The following is a 16097-nucleotide window of genomic DNA, read 5'->3' as shown; positions in this document are numbered from 1 at the left end:
GCCTCAGCCTCGGCCTCTCTGCCCTGATTCTGGCCCTCCAGAGGAACTTGGCTACTGTGTGAGGCGGGAGGCTGGACTAGAGGGACCCCAGCAGCGTTCTTCTGATGTTCTTGTCAGGGGAAGGCCTCAGACTCTCTGTCCTGTTATTGAACCTCTAGAGGAAGTGGTTGGCCACTGCATGAGGTAGGAGGCTGGGCTAGATGATCCCTCCATGGTCTGATCCAGCAGGGCTCTCCTGAGGCTTTTGCCTTCTGACCCCCAGTGTTCTCTCCTTCCCTTTTCTCCCTTCCACTCCAGATGTCGTGTTCTTCATTTATCTCTACCAGCGGTGGATCTACCAGGTGGATCTGAGCCGTGTCAATGAGTTTGGGATCAGCGGAGAGGCACAAGCGTCCCAGAGAACACCAAGCACGGCTCAGCCAGATGGTGTCCCTGCGCTGCTGGCCAGTGGCCCCCCCGGGGCCCTCACGAAAGGGCCTGCTAACGGAGCCTCTCCAGCAGCGGCAGAGGGAGAAGCCGATCCGGATCCCACAGACGGCGTGCCCCAACTGCTGCCCTCAAAAACGACGGAGGAGAAGAAAAACGATTAACCCGGCTCTAACTTTTATTTTTTAAAGTTCCCTAACTTGACTCTCTCACTGTTGGATAATGGACAGATGGCAAAGGGATCGGGCAGGAAGGGGCCAGGGGGGAGGGAAAGTTGCTTTGGTCCACCTGAGTCCAAAGCTTTTTATTTTCTATCCCAGTAAACTCGTGAGGGAGGTGGAGGAAAGGGGGGGGGAGTAAGAAACAATGCCCGAGACGTTCAATGTGACAAGCTGTATTCCCTGGGAGAGAAACCCTGCCCCGCCCCCGCCCGCCTGCTCCCCTCCGTTAAATCTCTGTGTTTAAAAGCAAAACCTCCACCAGTAATAATTGTGACCTCCATTCCATTGTGCAGGTATTTAGGACCTTGTCATTCCAGAGCTCTTCTCTGAGTTCATGTTTCCGTTTCGTAATGAGAGCTTCATTATCAGAACAGAAACGAAACAAAGCAACCCCCGAACCCCCCCCCCTCCACACACATACAAGAGCATCGTTTCTCATCATTACATCCTAATACGGACCTTGGATTTAATAAATTCATATGGGTGTTTAAGTTAAGAAACAGAATCCGAAACTCTGCTGCCGCCACCACTTCTTCTTCTCCTTCCTCCCATTCTGCCTCTGCTCGGGGCCTCCTGCCCCTGCCTCTTGGTTCCGGGAGGACGAGTCGGTTTGCTCGCCAGCAGAAGCAACAAGGGGTGAGCTCTCGGCGATGCCAGAACTGTCTGCATTGGGTTTGGTATACGGAAAGGTTCTGTTTTCAGTCCACAGGTTCCGTAAATTCTCAAGGCTTTGTACTTGTCTTAATTCTCCCAGTGCCCTTAAACCCCAACCCCCTGAGTTGCTTCTGAACATGCATGAAACTGCTTTATCATGACTCTGACTCAGTCCATCAAGGTCAGAATTGTCCAGGGTCCAGGGTCTCGGGTGGAGGCCCTGCACATCCTGCACATCTCCTCTGGCCTTCTGGAGACACTAGGGATCGAACCGGGACCTGCAGGCCAAACTGAAGCTCTACCACTGAGAGCCACGGCCACCTCCTTGCAGGGCAGGTGCTGCTTGCTCCTTGGGTCATTTGTAAGACCCTTCCCCGGTATTTCTTCCAGCTCTGCAACATCCTTGTTGCAGTCTCAGGGTTGTCCATGGCGCTCTGAGCACAAACCGTCGTTTGATAGGGCAGGGTGTTCCCTTACAATTTTTGTTTCCTCCACTTTGTTTAGGGAGAGATGCAACCTCCTGCTTTACACTGCATTGTGCAGAAACTGCACTGCTTGGGTGCGCAACCCATGCAGGAGGGCGGGAAGCGACTGCCACTCTTTGGCATGACCCCCGGAAACGTCTGGGGGGGAGGGGGCAGCGATCGCGCCCTTCCAGGTGCCAGGCTCCCTCCCAGGGCAGCAGTTCTCCTCCTCTGCCTATCTTGCTGCCACATACCATGTGCTGAACCCTGGGGAGAAGGGTGGAAGGTGCCCAACCACCTCCTCTCCCCGTGCCAGCCGGCCAGCCCCTCAGAACCAGCTCAGCCTGGGATTAAATCGGCTGCCGCAGTGATGCTTGACCTTTCCGCTTGATGTTGAGAAGGCAGGAAAGTCCCCTCTCTCTTCCTTCTTTTTGCCTCACTTAATAGTAGCGGTCAGGCCTGGGGAACATGCTCTGCAAGGCGTCTCCCTGCGCAAGTCAGTGTGCTGGGGCCGGACAGCTTGGAAAAGCTCACATCATGGGAGCGCTTTCCCAGTGGTGTATAACGCCTGGCACAGGCACTATTAGGCAGCCTACTCAGTGGCATCAAGGATGCCTTTGCCCACCTGCAGGAATCTGCCTCTCCCATTCCTGGAAGAAACGCGGCCTCTCTAGCAGCTCTGAGTGCGAAACGCCATGGCCTTACTCTGGCTTGCTGATTAACGCAAGGTCTGTGTCTTTTTTTCTTGGAGTTGTGTAATTCCAACTTGCCCACTGAGGAGTGGCCAAGCTGGTCCTTCTAGAACTCGTGCCAACACAACAAGCCCCAGCAGGCTGTCACCGGAGCACCAACAATCACATTGGCCGGGAGATCGCTGAGCCTGTGGTGCAGGTGACAAATGTCCTTTTGAGAATGGGAAATGACCTCAGCCGAGATTGTTGACAGCCCAAGTTCCTGCCAAACCATCTGTGTCTTGAGGGTTTCTCCCCGTCTGCCCTTGTGTGTGCAAAGTGAGGAATTCCCCAAATGGTGCCCACCAAGTGATTCTCAGAAGGCAGATGTGGTAGGAAAGGGCATCGGATTGGCCTGTGCAGATTGAAATAACGTCACTGTTGCTCCTGAGGCAGCTGCCGCCACAGTGTTGCTTTTTATTCTCTCTTCTCTTTCCCAGTCGGCTTTTGTGAAAGGTCCCCTCTTCTCCCTGCCTTGAGCTTGGGCTTCGCCTCCTGCGGCAGCTGGTCTGTGAGAGGCACATTGTAGCCACGCCCACTACTCTGTGTCAGAATTCCCAAGGTGCCCACGAGCACGAAAAGGTTGGGGACCCCAGTCGGATCCTGTGGATCTGTGTCCTGCCAACAGCAATGTTTGGGCACAAACTAAATTCCCCTATGGAGAAAGCTGCCTGCATGGGGCAGGAAGCGCCACAGGGATGCAGCTTGTTGGGTGCGGTGTATCAGTCCTGATCCATGTTGGTTTTCTCTGCAGCAAGCTCTCCTGTGTTTCATCCCATGCAGTCTGGGATTGCTCATCAAGGACTGCATGACCCCTGGATTCTGTGTGCTTGCTTGTTTACCAAGATGGGTCAGTCTGTCTGTAGCAGGAAAAAAGAGCCAGAGTCCAGGAGCATCTGAAAGACCCAAAAGATTTGTGAAGGGAGATGCTTTTGGGATTCACAGCTCACTTCTCATGATGGGTTGCTGGGTCAGTCTCTAGCAGCAGGAAAGAGCAAGACTCCAGGGAAGCAGCCAGGCTCAACATTTTTACCATTGAGAACCCCTGAAACATCCATCAGGCTTTGAAAAAAAAACCCAGAAGTGGCACAATCAGGAAGCAGAGCTGTGCACCCGCCCACCTGGGGCCCCTCCCCACCCCTCCAGGCCCATCATGGACCATTTTGGGTGGGAGGAGCAAGTCAACATGACCATATGTGGTTGTATCACTTGCTAAATGTTTTTTAAAAAATTTAAATGTATAAAGAATTAGCTCCCACCCATCCAGGAGACGCTTCGAGGGCCTTTGAGAAACCCCACGGTTGCATGAAGTGCTGGTTGAGGAAACCTGCCTTAAAGAGGAGCTGGCAGGAGTCCTTGCTCAGACCCCCAAAAGTTCCCCACCACCACTTTTGTCCGTCTTTAAGGGGCTCCTGGACTCCACCTGTTTTAAGTTTATTCACATGACTACATTCCGCTTTTCTCCCTGGGACATGAAGGATGATTCCATCAATATGATCAACAGGATGGGAAGTTGGATGAATGAAGAACTTGGAATTGGGTGCTAGATCCCTCTGGGAGTCTAAAGAACGGAAGCAAAGCGATAAGGTCCACATGACACATGACACATTCAGCCATGCAGGGGGAGCCGACCAACAGTAAACTGCACAGTCATGCAGACCGTATTGCCCAGTGATACATCCAAGTAACTGAAGTTTTCTGTTCCTGGCAGCTTGGTTCAAAAGCGGCAGCCTCTTGTCTGGAGAGCCAGGTTTGATTTCCTACTCCTCCAATTTCAGCCACTGGGGTGACCTTGAGCCAGTCCCAGTTCTCTCGGAGCTCTCAAACCCATAGGATGGCTGTTGTGGGGAGGGGAAGGGTAGGTGATTGTCAGCCACTTTCAGTAGTACCTCCTTTCAGTAGTAAACAGTGGGGAGAGACTGTCTCACAGATATGAGAGTCAGCAGCCATCAAGGGCTTTCTTCGTAGGTGTTGACAGTCATGTTCGATAGAGGTGAGCAAGATCTGTTTACCCTCCTTCAAAAATTTGATTCTGAGGTGACAGGAGGGGCTCTGGCTCAGTGGCAGAGCCTCTGCTTGGCATGTAGAAGGTCCCAGGTTCAATCCCCAGCATCTCCAGTAAAAAGACCAGGCAGGTGGTGATGGGAAAGACCTCCGCCTGAGACCCTGGAGACCCTGGGGGTGTAGCTTAGTGGTAGAACCCCTGCTTGGCATGCTGAAGGTCCCAGGCTTCCTTGGAAGGTGTGGGGTTCTCCATCTTTGGAAATTTTTAAACAGAGGCTGGATAGCCATCTGATTCTGTGAAGGTTCAAGGAGGTGGCAGGTGACAGTGCATGAACAATAGGGTTAGAATCATAGAGTTGGAAGGGACCTCATGTCCTGCATAGTGCAGGGGGTTGGACTAGATGACCCAGGAGGTCCCTTCCAACTCTATGATCCTAATCCCTGGCATCTCCAGCTGAAAGGACGGGGCACTCTGAGACCCAGGCGAGCCACTGCCAGTCTGAGTAGATGCCATTATGGATTGAGAGTCGAATTCATCTTAAGGCAGCTTCGTGTATGCCCTCCAGGACTGATGTTTTTGAAAAGGATGCCCCAGATTTCCCCAAAGGACAGTGAAAGAACAGGCCATGTCTGAAGCCAGCAGGAGCGAGGAGGTGGGATGTGCCTCTGATGGAGGGATGGAGCATCCATTGGAAGGGGAAAACTGGATCAGGCCACGGAGTTCCCAAAGACAAGAAGTCCGGCGGTGTAAACAAAGCCTGACTTCCATAGCCTGACTCTTGCATCCCTCGGGGCAGGGTGTGGTCTCGGGAGCAGGCTCAGCGTTTCCCAGGCAGCTGCTGCTGAGGAAAACATCTGGAACCAGCCAGCCACAGCCGGGCACTTCAGCCACAGGTTGGCTTAGAAGGGGCGTTTTTCTCTCTTGTGGCCGAGGCCCTGGAAAGAGCAGCAGGCCTGTTTGGGGAAGCAGCCAGCCCCACATAGCCCAGGCCTGGGGCACAAGCGCCTTCAGGCCTCAGCGACCGCCCTGTGTCCTTCAGACAGCCTCGCAGGGTCAGGAGACTGGTGCTGGTTTTCTTGAGATCACAATTTGGCGATTCAGGATAAGGTCTGGCGGGAGCCCCCAGGGAAGGGGTGGAGAGTGTTTGAGGACTGCCGTGCAGCTGGCGGGATGGAAGATTATTCGGGAGGGGTGGGGGGGCTTTCCTGCCTTGATGTGTGTGTGAGGGGCCCTTGAGCTGCAGCTGATTCACGGAGACCCCACCAAGAGGCGGTCGAGGCGAGTGACCAGCAGAGCCTTCCTTGGAGTTCTCCCAAGTACTGACCCTGCTTACCTTCCAAGATCAGACAAGATCGAGCTAGAACAGGGGTCCCCTTAGTGCTCACCAAGTTCTTTTAAAAAGTGTGTGGGTCCCCCCTGCAGGACTTCCGACATATGCTGAAGAGCTCCTCTTAGAGTTGTCTGTAACGTCAGCCCCTGGTATGGTTGGCTCCGCCTCTTCCAGTGGCCATTTTGTGGGTGTGCCCACTGCTCTTGGTCACAATTTATTCCATTTAATTTATACCCACAGGTGTGCAAAGGCTGGGGACCCCTGGCCTAGACTGTGCTTCCTCTCCTGTCCCCCTGGCTGTTCTGGTAGTATAGAAAAGGGTTTTCCTCCCATACCAGCCCTCGAAGACAGGTGCAGGTGGGCAGCCATGTTGGTCTGAAGCAGCAGAACCAAGTTGGAGTCTGGGGTACCTTTAACACTGGCCAAGACCTATTCAGGGGGAAAGCTGCTCTGTGTGTGCACCTCTTCAGGTACAGGGAAATTTCCTCAACGGTTTCATGTGGAGTTACTCAGGCTAGAATCCTACAGCTGGAAGAGGCTTCCTGGGCCAATCGAATCCAACCCCCTGCAGAATGCAGGAACTCACAGCTGCTGCCCCCCCCCGCAGGGACCCCAATTCCATGCCCAGATGTCCCCCCAAAACAGAACCCCTGGAAGAAATTTGCCTCCCCACTCCAAAGCAGCGATCGGCATTCCCCTGGGTTTGCACGAGAGGGTCAGAGGAGCCAAGCAGCGACAACCCCTCCTGCCCAGCCAACCACAGGGTGCATAATCCCCTCTCAACTATAATCGCCCAGCTACTTATGCATCTTGACTCTAACCGTCCTTCCTGCCAGTACACCCCCCCCCCCAATATAACTTGAGGAAATTCTGTCTCTGTACACAAAAGCTTATCCCTTGAACAGGCACTCCAAAGTTTTCAAGGTGCTGCTTTGTTCTGCACCAGCCCAGCCCCCCTCTCCGCCCCAGAGGCAACTGACCTTATGGGGCTGGGGGTTGTCTTTACCCCTAAAGCTGCCGCCGCCTCTTACCGTTCCCACACAGTGGCAAATTTGAACTTGCAAGTTTCTAGTCCTTCCAACAAACGCAAAATAGACTCCCGAAGGTCTTTTTCAGGTTTCTGCGGAGAGGAAATTGATTGGTCATGAGCTGGCCAAAACTGGATGCTGATTGGAAGCGAGTAAGGCAGATGCAGAAACTTTCTTGGTCTTTCACGCAAGAGCTGCTGCGTCACCAGCAGGGCTACAGGGTCCAGGTTGGGAAATGCCTGACGGTTTGGGGGTGAAGCCAGAGGAGGGAGGGATTTGGGGAGGAGAGGGACCTCAGTGGGGAGCAATGCTACCCAGCCCCCCTTCCAAAGGGACCATTCTCTCCGCTGTGCTCCTGGAGAGCAGTTGTAATCCCAGGAGATTTCTAGCCACTACCTCACTGGCATGCCTTTCCACGTCTTTGCCAGGCCCCTTCTCTTTAATTTCAGTCTGGATTCAGCCCCAGGGACTGTATCCGAAAGGCCTGGCCTGGGTGTTTTTGTGGGCTGTGGCAGAGTCCTGCTTCCGAAAACCTGGGGCTGGAATCGCTGCTTTGGGAGGGGAACGTTTCTCAGCCACAGCAAGCTTTCCAAACCGACTCCAGTTGTATTTTTTAAAATAGGGAGGTCAACGTTTAAGCTGAGATTTCTGTTTGTTTGCATCACACTATTGTTGCCGTGTCCTTAGCAGGAGGAGGTGGCCCGGCAGGGAGATGGATTTGTGGCTGCAAAAGGACCCTGACAATCTGGAAAGGACGATTAAAATAGCATTGGCTTCTTACAAGGGGAAGCTCATTCCTAATCCTCAATCGTAGCAGGCAAAAAAGCCCCCAAATGAGTCCTGTGGACCCTCCCTAAAGTGTCAAGATTAATTAGAAGAAGAGTTGGTTCTTAGATGCCACTTTTATCTTTCAGAAGGAGTCTCAAAGCGGCTCACAGTTGCCTTCCTTTTCCTCTCCCCACAACAGACACCCTATGAGGTGGGTGAGGCTGAGAGAGCCCTGAGATCACTGAAGAAGAAGAAGAGTTGGTTCTTATATGCCGCTTTTCTCTACCCAAAGGAGTCTCAAAGCGGCTTACATTTGCCTTTCCTTTCCCCACAACAGACACCCTGCGAGGGAGGTGAGGCTGAGCCAGCCCTGATATTACTCCTCAGTCAGAACAGCTCTAACAGGACTGTGACTAGGCCAAGGCCAGCCAGCTGGCTGCATGTGGAGTAGGAATGGGGAATCAAACCCAGCTTGTCAGATTTTAAGCTGCTGCTCTTAACCACATTCTACCACACTACCCCAAATTCATTCCTAAACTCATTCATTGCAAGAAAGAAATCCCCCCCTAAATTAATCATAGAATCATAGTTGGAAGGGGCCACACAGGCCATCTAGTCCAACCCAGGATCAGCCCAAAGCATCCTAAAGCAGTCTTTTCCCCTCCCCCCAAGTGTCAAGATCAGGGGTAGTCAAACTGCGGCCCTCCAGATGTCCATGGACTACAATTCCCAGGAGCCCCCTGCCAGCAAATGCTGGCAGGGGGCTCCTGGGAATTGTAGTCCATGGACATCTGGAGGGCCGCAGTTTGACTACCCCTGGTCAAGATTAATTAGAGTTTGTGGGCAAGAACCTTTGAAGGGAAAGGAGGGAGGACACGGGGAAAACGAGAATGTTTATTTTATTTTTTTACTCAGATGAGTATTAGAATGCCACCAGCAGGGGCTGCTCCAGTAATCCAGGAAAGCGCAGGAGGCTCAAGGCAGAAATCAAGGGGCTGGCCATTTTGGGGGTGGCCCTCTGTGGGGAGACAGTGGAGGGAGGCAGAGCTCCACACGCTGCACCAAGATCCTTGGACGATGCTGAAGATATAGATGACTCACATAAGCTCTTAGGCTGCGTTGAGAAAGGGCTTGTGGGATGATTCCACAAGGACTCTGACTCCAGAATCTGACCGTTCAGGAATCTCACCAGGACTGAGGCTGAGGAGATTGGCGTGCTTTGTTGAAACGGACCCATTCCTCTCCGTCCTCCAAATACTTTTTTCCTGGAACTGTACACCTGAGGAGGGGGCGTGGGCCCAAGTCTTCATAGGTCCGGACCTTTCCGGGCCTTGGGCTTATTTGAGCGCCTTCTTGACTGGTGCTGAAGGGGTGAAAATCTGGCCTGAAATCTGTTCCCCAAACAAGAGCCCAGAACACATTCTCTTCTAGGGATGCCGGCTCCAGTTGTGAAATGCCCGGAGGTGGGGTTTCAGGAGGGGAGGGTGTAAGGGCCTAGAGTGCCCCTTCCAGAGCAGCTCTTTCCCCAGGGAAGCTGCTCTCTGCAGCCTGGAGATCAGCTGAAATCCCAGGAGCCCTCCAGCCCCCGCCCCCCCCCAGCTGGCCACTCGACCTTCAGCTGACTCTATTCCCCAACGTGGGCTTCTTATCTTCAGCCCTTCACGGAAGCTTCCCCGTCCTTGGCGGAGGAACTGTCTCGTGTTCGCTCTGTCGGCTCTGCTCACACTCCCACCAGCCAAACGCCCTGGTTGTTCCTGATGTGTCAGCTTAAAAAACACAACAAAACAGGGGAAAGGTCGGCCAGGGATTCTTCCCACATGTGCCTAGTTTGAACGGGAAGGGTCAGGGCAACTGGAAGCCGGAGCCTGGTCCACTGCTGGTTTAAGTATTATCTCCTTCACAACCTTGAAGTTTCCCGTGATAGTATCTTTGCCGGCATAACATGAATTGGCCCTTGAGCAAAGAAGAAGAAGAAGAGCTGGGTTTTCATACCCCCTTTTCCCTTCCAGAGGAGCCTCAAAGCAGCTGACAATCCCCTTTCCTCTCTCCCGACAACAGACATCCTGTGAGGCAGGGGAAGGTGAGAGAGAACTTGGGGTGGTCCAAGGTCACCCAACTGGCTGCACGCAGAGGAGGAGGAGGAGGAGGAAGAGTGGGGAATCCAACCAGCTCTCCAGATTAGAGACAGTTGCTCTTGAATCAGTACATCCCAATTTAGTTTATTTATTTGTTTGATTTTTATCCCAATACTCCCAGGCAGTCTGGCTCATGGCAGTTCACAACATAATAAAAACATAAAACCCCATAACAGCGGGTCACTGTTAAATAAAAGGCTAAGGCCTGAGTGGGCGGGGCCTGTCTGGGTGAGGGCCCTCACCAGGACAGACTTTTACCCAGTTGGGTGAGGGCCCAATCGGAAGACGCAAAGCGCCCCAGCCCGACTGCAGCCTCCAGGGAAGCGTTGCGACGGCGTGAGTAGAGAAGGAGGCCACAGCCGGGGGGGGGGGGGGAGGAGGACTTCTCCCCGGGGCCGAGAAGCTGTGGGTGTGCCTCTTTGAGGCCACGGGTGTGCTTCTGGGCCTGGGGGGAAGGCTGTGATGTGGGGGGGGGAAGAGGCTTTCCCCCTGGCCCTAGAAGCATACCCGCAACCTCGAAGACGCCCGGGGGGAAGGCCGTGATGTGGCCAGGGGCGAGGGGAGAAAGGAGCCCTTCCCCCAGGCCTAGAAGAGGCTCAGAGGGAGGGGGGAAACGGCCGCGGTGGGGGGGGTGGCCTTTCAAAGCCCACTCTGACAAACGGGCTTTGAATCTAGTACAATATACAACCTATAATAACAGCACAGATGGCGATCACAACAATCCCTCATTAGGCCCTTATTCCTCAGTTCTCTGCCAACCAGATGTAAACCGGGGGGGGGGGGAGCAGATTGTACAAGGATGGGGAAGGACCCACTCTTATCAACTGATATTTGGCCCAGTCTCAACCAAAAGCCTGGCAGAAGAGCTCTGTCTTGCAGGCCTTGTGAAACGTTGATAGTTCCACCAGGGCCCTTACCCCATCCGGGAGCTCATTCTGCCAGATATGGGCCAGGACCGAAAAGGCCCTGGCCCTGGGCGAGGACATACACGCTTCCCTTGGACCAGGGATCTCCAGGAGATTAGCACCTGCAGAGTGTAGGGGGCATGAGACAAGTGGTCTCTCAGATAGGTGGGCCCTAAGCCAGAAGCAAGCAGAACCGAATCCTGGTACCGTGGGGTTATTGTTGGCCCCATTGAGGGCTTTTCTCTGCAGCACCCTCAAGCTGGCATTAAGAGGTTCCTGGAGATCTGGGAGTGAGAGTAGAAGAAGAGCTGATGAAGAAGAGTTGGTTCTTATATGCCGCATTTCTCTACCCTCTTCTGGAGGGAAGAAAAAGTTGTAAGCAGGAGAGCCAGAAGCCTAGACAGTGTCAGGAATAGAGGATGTGATGTTAAAAGAAGAGTTGGTTCTCATATGCTGCTTTTTGTCTACCCGAAGGAGTCTCAAAGCAGCTTAGTCGCCTTCCCTTTCCTCTCCCCACAACAGACACCCTGTGAGGGAAGAGAGGCTGAGGGAGCCCTGAGATTACTGAACAAGAAGAGTTGGTTCTTATATGCCGATTGTCTCTCCCCGAAGGAGTCTCAAAGCGACTTACATTCACCTCCCCTTTCCTCCCCCCACAACAGACACCCTGTGAGGGAGGTGGGGCTGAGAGAGCCCTGATATCACTGCTCGGTCAGAACAGCTCTATCTGTGTCATGGCAAGCCCAAGGTCACCCAGCTGGTTGCATGTGGGGGAGTGCACAATCGAACCCAGCATGCCAGATTAGAAGTCCGTACTCCTAACCACTACACCAACCTGGCTCCGTGTCCACCCCAGTCTCCATCCCCAAATCTAACCTGGATGTGGCAACCCTAACCCCCCCTCCCTCCCCCCGGAAGCCTAAGGAGAAGCAAAGAGGGCTTTGGCCGGGCATAGTGCCACACAGTCCCCCTGCCAAGGCAGCTGTTTCTCCAGTGTGGTGTCCTGGTTAAGAGCAGTGGCCTCAATTTGGCAAGCAGGGTTTGAGTCCCCACTCCTTCACATGCAGCCAGCTGGGTGACCTTGGGCTCGCCACAGTCCTGATAATTCTGTTCTCACAGAGCAGTTCTGTCAGAGCTCTCTCAGCCTCACCTCCCTCACAGGGTGCCTCTTGTGGGAAGAGGAAGGGAAGGTCATTGCAAGCTGCTTTGAGACTCCTTTGGGCAGTGAAAAGTGGGGTGTGAAAATCACCTCCTCCTCCTCCTCCTGCTCCTCCAGAGATACTGACATTCCAGGGGATTTTCAGGCCCCGCATGGAGGTTACCAAAATCAAGACTGTCCAATACAAACGTTACACTGATGAGAAAAAAACGGACCCCAACACTGCATCATGAGGTGCAGGTAGAAGACTGGCCGGAGCTCTCCCTGGTTCTAGAAGCGCTTTCAGAAAACCGGGTCTTCTGGGTGGGACACGCATTCCTTTTCTCTAACAGCTCTCCCGGGGAATGAGGTCCTTGTGCAAACAATTCCTTCCTTGAAGCCAAGGACAAAAGTTTCAATAGGCCTCGAACCAAAAGGTGGAGGAGCTTTCGGGAAAGTCGCCGTGATCCACAGCCTTCCCCGTTTCTGTTCAACGTTTATTGAAACTCTTGTCATTAAAGGGCATGAAGAGATTCCAATGGGGCAGCGTTGGGTTCCAGCCTCCCCCCTGCTGGCAGTTGGCAATTTTGGGCACTACGAGGGGCCCCTTGAACCGCACTTCTTTTAACATCCCGGCCTCCTTCCTCTCCTGTGATTTAGTCTAAGTGGGGAAAATGGACACAAGGTTTGCTTATCTTGACCAGGATTAGAGGGTTGTTCGCTTTGGCCGTGAAGCAGCCGTTCCAGCCTAGAGCAGCCAGTGCTGTGTTGCGCCTCTGGCTGCTTCGAGCTGGAACGGCTGCTTCGGCGGCCAACCAGGGCTTGATGCTGAGGAGTCTGCCCTCCAAAGCAGCCGTTGTCTCCGGGGGGGACTGGAGATCTGTTGTAACAGTGGGAGATCTTCAGATGGCAACTCTAGTTTACTCGGCATTGTCTTCTCCTTACGCTTCCGGGGGAAGGGAGGGGGGTTGGGGTTGCCACATCCAGGTTAGATTTGGGGGTGGAGACTGGGGTGGACAGGGATCTCAGGGGAGTACAATGCCATAAAGTCTTCCTCAGTATTGGGCCATACTGGGGGATCCTCAGATCTCACCTGGGTACTCGCGTTCCTATCCTGGAGAATTGGGGTGGAGCCAAAGGAGGACCGGGATCTCAGAAGGGTCCAATGCCACAGAGCCCTTCCCCCCCCCCCCCAAGGCATCCATATTCTCCAAGGGAACTGATCCCTCCAGTCTGAAAATTAGTTGCAATTTTGAGGGATCCCCAGGTCCCACCTGCAGCACTGTGACGGCAGGGGAGAGCTTTCAACAGCAGCCATGGAGGCCAACGGGAACTTCTCCATGCAAAACAAGGCAGTCTCTGAAAGCCCGGGTCCAGGAGCCTCCTTAGGCCTGTTGTCGGCCCTTCAGGGGAACTGGTCAACCACATGTGAGACGGGAGGCTGGACTAGAGGGACCACTGGTCTGGTCCAGCAGGGCTCTGCTGAGGGTCTGTTGAAGGCCTCTAGCTCTGCTGCTGGCCCTCCAGGGGAACTGGCTGGCAGGATGCTGGCCTGATCTTGCAGAGCTTTTAAAGTTAGCACTTTTTTTTTTAACCACCAAAATTTCTGCAGGCTTCAAGTTGTGCTGAAGTAACATTTGACCCTGCTGCTTCCGGGCTCATCTGGAAAGTCTTATGGTACAGGCAATATTAGCCTTTAAGGAATGCTGCCAACCTCCAGGTGGGGCCTGGAGATCCCCCAGAATTACAACTGATCTCTAGAGCAGGGGTAGTCCACCTGTGGTCCTCCAGATGTCAATGGACTACAATTCCCATGGGCCCCTGCCAGCGAATGTTGGCAGGGGCTCATGGGAATTGTAGTCCATGCACATCTGGAGGACCACAGGTGGACTACCCCTGCGAGGACAGAGATGGTTACCCTGGAGGAAGTGGCTGGGTCTGTCAGCTGGAGATGAGTGATCCACAAGACCAGCCCTTCTCTGGCAACATCTCAAAAGGATGGAACAATCTTTGGCGGCCTCCTGGTTTAGAAAGGAAACCCTTCTGCTCATGCGGCCTGCGGAGAGGAAGGGGGGAAATTTGAGGCACTTGGGTTAGGGGAAGGTAATCTTGACTTCAGCCTTCCTAAGAGATAAGACCTGTTAATCTGTTGCCGCCAGATCAAGGAGCCAGAATTTTGCATCTCCTGAAATATTAACACTGAAAAAAAATCCCTGCCTGAGTATTTCAATGTCTTCTGGAGGGAAGAAAAAGTTGTAAGCAGGAGTGCCAGAAGGCTAGACAGTGTCAGGAATAGAGGATGTGATGTTAAAAGAAGAGTTGGTTCTCATATGCCGCTTTTTGTCTACCCGAAGGAGTCTCAAAGCAGCTTAGTCGCCTTCCCTTTCCTCTCCCCACAACAGACACCCTGTGAGGTGGGTGAGGCTGAGAGAGCGCTGATATCACTGCTAGGTCAGAACAGCTCTATCAGTGCTGTGGCGAGCCCAAGGTCACTCAGCAGGCTGCATGTGGGGGAGTGGAGAATCAAACCTGCTCTCCAGATTAGAAATCTGTGCTCCTAACCACTAAACCATGCTGGTAGTCCAAATCAAGAATAGTAGCCCCTATATGTGCTTTTCTTGATATTTTAATTTTTTAGAATTTCACCACACCCTGAACTTCCTGCGTTTCGTGACCCCTTGACTCTGCTGCTGTTTGCACTTTTCATAATCTTGATTGTGTGTGCATGTGTGCCTGTACACATACATATGAATATACCAACCAAGGGTCCATCTCCTGCATCAGAGGAAGGGAACTCCAGCCTACAGAAGCATATGATTGCAAAAAGGCCCCGCCTGGGCTTTCTGGTGCCATGAAAGCCCTTGTGTTTCTTTGTTTGTTCTGTCTTAGCATTTTATCTGCTCTCTCCCTGTTTTTCTTCCATCTTGATCAGTTTCAGCCAAAGGGATTGAGTTCTTTCACAAGATGCAGCCTGGCTTTGCCTACCAGTGGAACATGAAGATAAAATGAAGTTGGGGCAGTTCTAAAGATGAAGAAGAGCTGGTTTTTATTACCCCACTTTTCACAGCCCAAAGGAGTCCCAAAGCGGCTTCCAATCACCTTTCCTTTCTCTCCCTACAACAGACACCCTGTGAGGTAGACAACGTTGAGAGACCTCTTGACAGGACTGGCTCTGTGAGAACAACACTATCAGGACTGTGACCAGCTGACTGCATATGGAGGAGCAGGGAATCAAACCCGACTCGCCACTACTCTTAACCACTACACCATGCTGGCTAAAAGAGTAAGGAAGGAAAGAAGAAAAGTAGATTATCTTGGAATCAACCCATCTTTCAAGGGGAAAAAAAAGTTAATTGACATAAACTTTGCAAGAGTTCAGCTGCAGGCAATATATATTCTATATAAAGGGATTTTCCAGGACTATAGGAGTCTGGCTGTAGGCTGTTGATGGCTGTTCACGGGGGAGGGGGCGGTAAAATCTTGTCTTGCAAGCAAAGGTGTCCTGGTGCAGACACACAACAGGCCGACCGAGGTAGTCCAAATCTCATTCCAACGTCCAGACACCAGTTAAATCTTCATAGCTTCAACTCCAAAGGGAGATCCCAAAGCAGATTTCTAGAGCACAGGTCAGAGAAGAGGGATTCAGTCAGGAATACAGGCTGCAAGGCCAGAACTGTCACAGCCGCTCCCTTGTGGGTTGGTCAGCCAAGCACCAACCTGCTGCCTCAGCCCTGCTCCTGCAGAGAATCCTGTTCGTCACTGATGTGGAGCCGGTGCTGTGCTGCCAATCTGGTTCTGCTACTTCTGTCTTGCAGATCCCTCCTGTGCTCTTTGGGTGTCTCTGTTGCTGACTGGGAGTCTGGCTCACATCCACTGGCTGCCTTTCCTCAGAGGAGCCGTCTAGGTCGCCGGGCTCTGCTGGAGCTGGCTGGTCCATAACAAAAGGAATTTTTTGAACATGCATTGAGTACTCAAACTTCACGTTCCCAGAAGAAGGTTTTACTGCTCATTAATCTCTAGTTAAGAGCCTCTTGTGGTTCAGAGTGGTAAGGCAGCAGACATGCAGTCTGAAAGCTCTGCCCATGATGCTGGGGGGTTCAATCCCAGCAGCCGGCTCAAGGTTGACTCAGCCTTCCATCCTTCCGAGGTCTGTAAAATGAGTACCCAGCTTGCTGGGGGGTAAACGGTAATGACTGGGGAAGGCACTGGCAAACCACCTCGAATTGAGTCTGCCATGAAGATGCTAGAGGGCATCACCGCAAGGGTCAGACATGACCTGGTGATTGCACAGG

The 16097-nt window shown here is 52.9% G+C and overlaps 1 protein-coding gene across 3 annotated transcripts in view; it reads left to right on the top strand.

Annotated features, from left to right (window-relative positions):
* The window catches only part of CLPTM1 (CLPTM1 regulator of GABA type A receptor forward trafficking), a 56808-nt gene extending 55649 nt beyond the window's left edge, over positions 1-1159 (top strand). For all 3 annotated transcript variants that reach the window (XM_077336604.1, XM_077336606.1, XM_077336607.1), the window contains exon 14: positions 298-1159. In XM_077336604.1, the coding sequence (XP_077192719.1) occupies positions 298-590 (293 nt within the window). In that variant the 3' untranslated portion in view covers positions 591-1159. The remainder of the gene's footprint in view (positions 1-297) is intronic.
* Positions 1160-16097: the final 14938 nt, after the last annotated feature.

This window comes from Paroedura picta, chromosome 5 (genome assembly GCF_049243985.1).
Source record: "Paroedura picta isolate Pp20150507F chromosome 5, Ppicta_v3.0, whole genome shotgun sequence".
Lineage (NCBI taxonomy): Eukaryota > Metazoa > Chordata > Lepidosauria > Squamata > Gekkonidae > Paroedura > Paroedura picta.
This window is presented reverse-complemented; position numbering and strand designations above follow the sequence as displayed.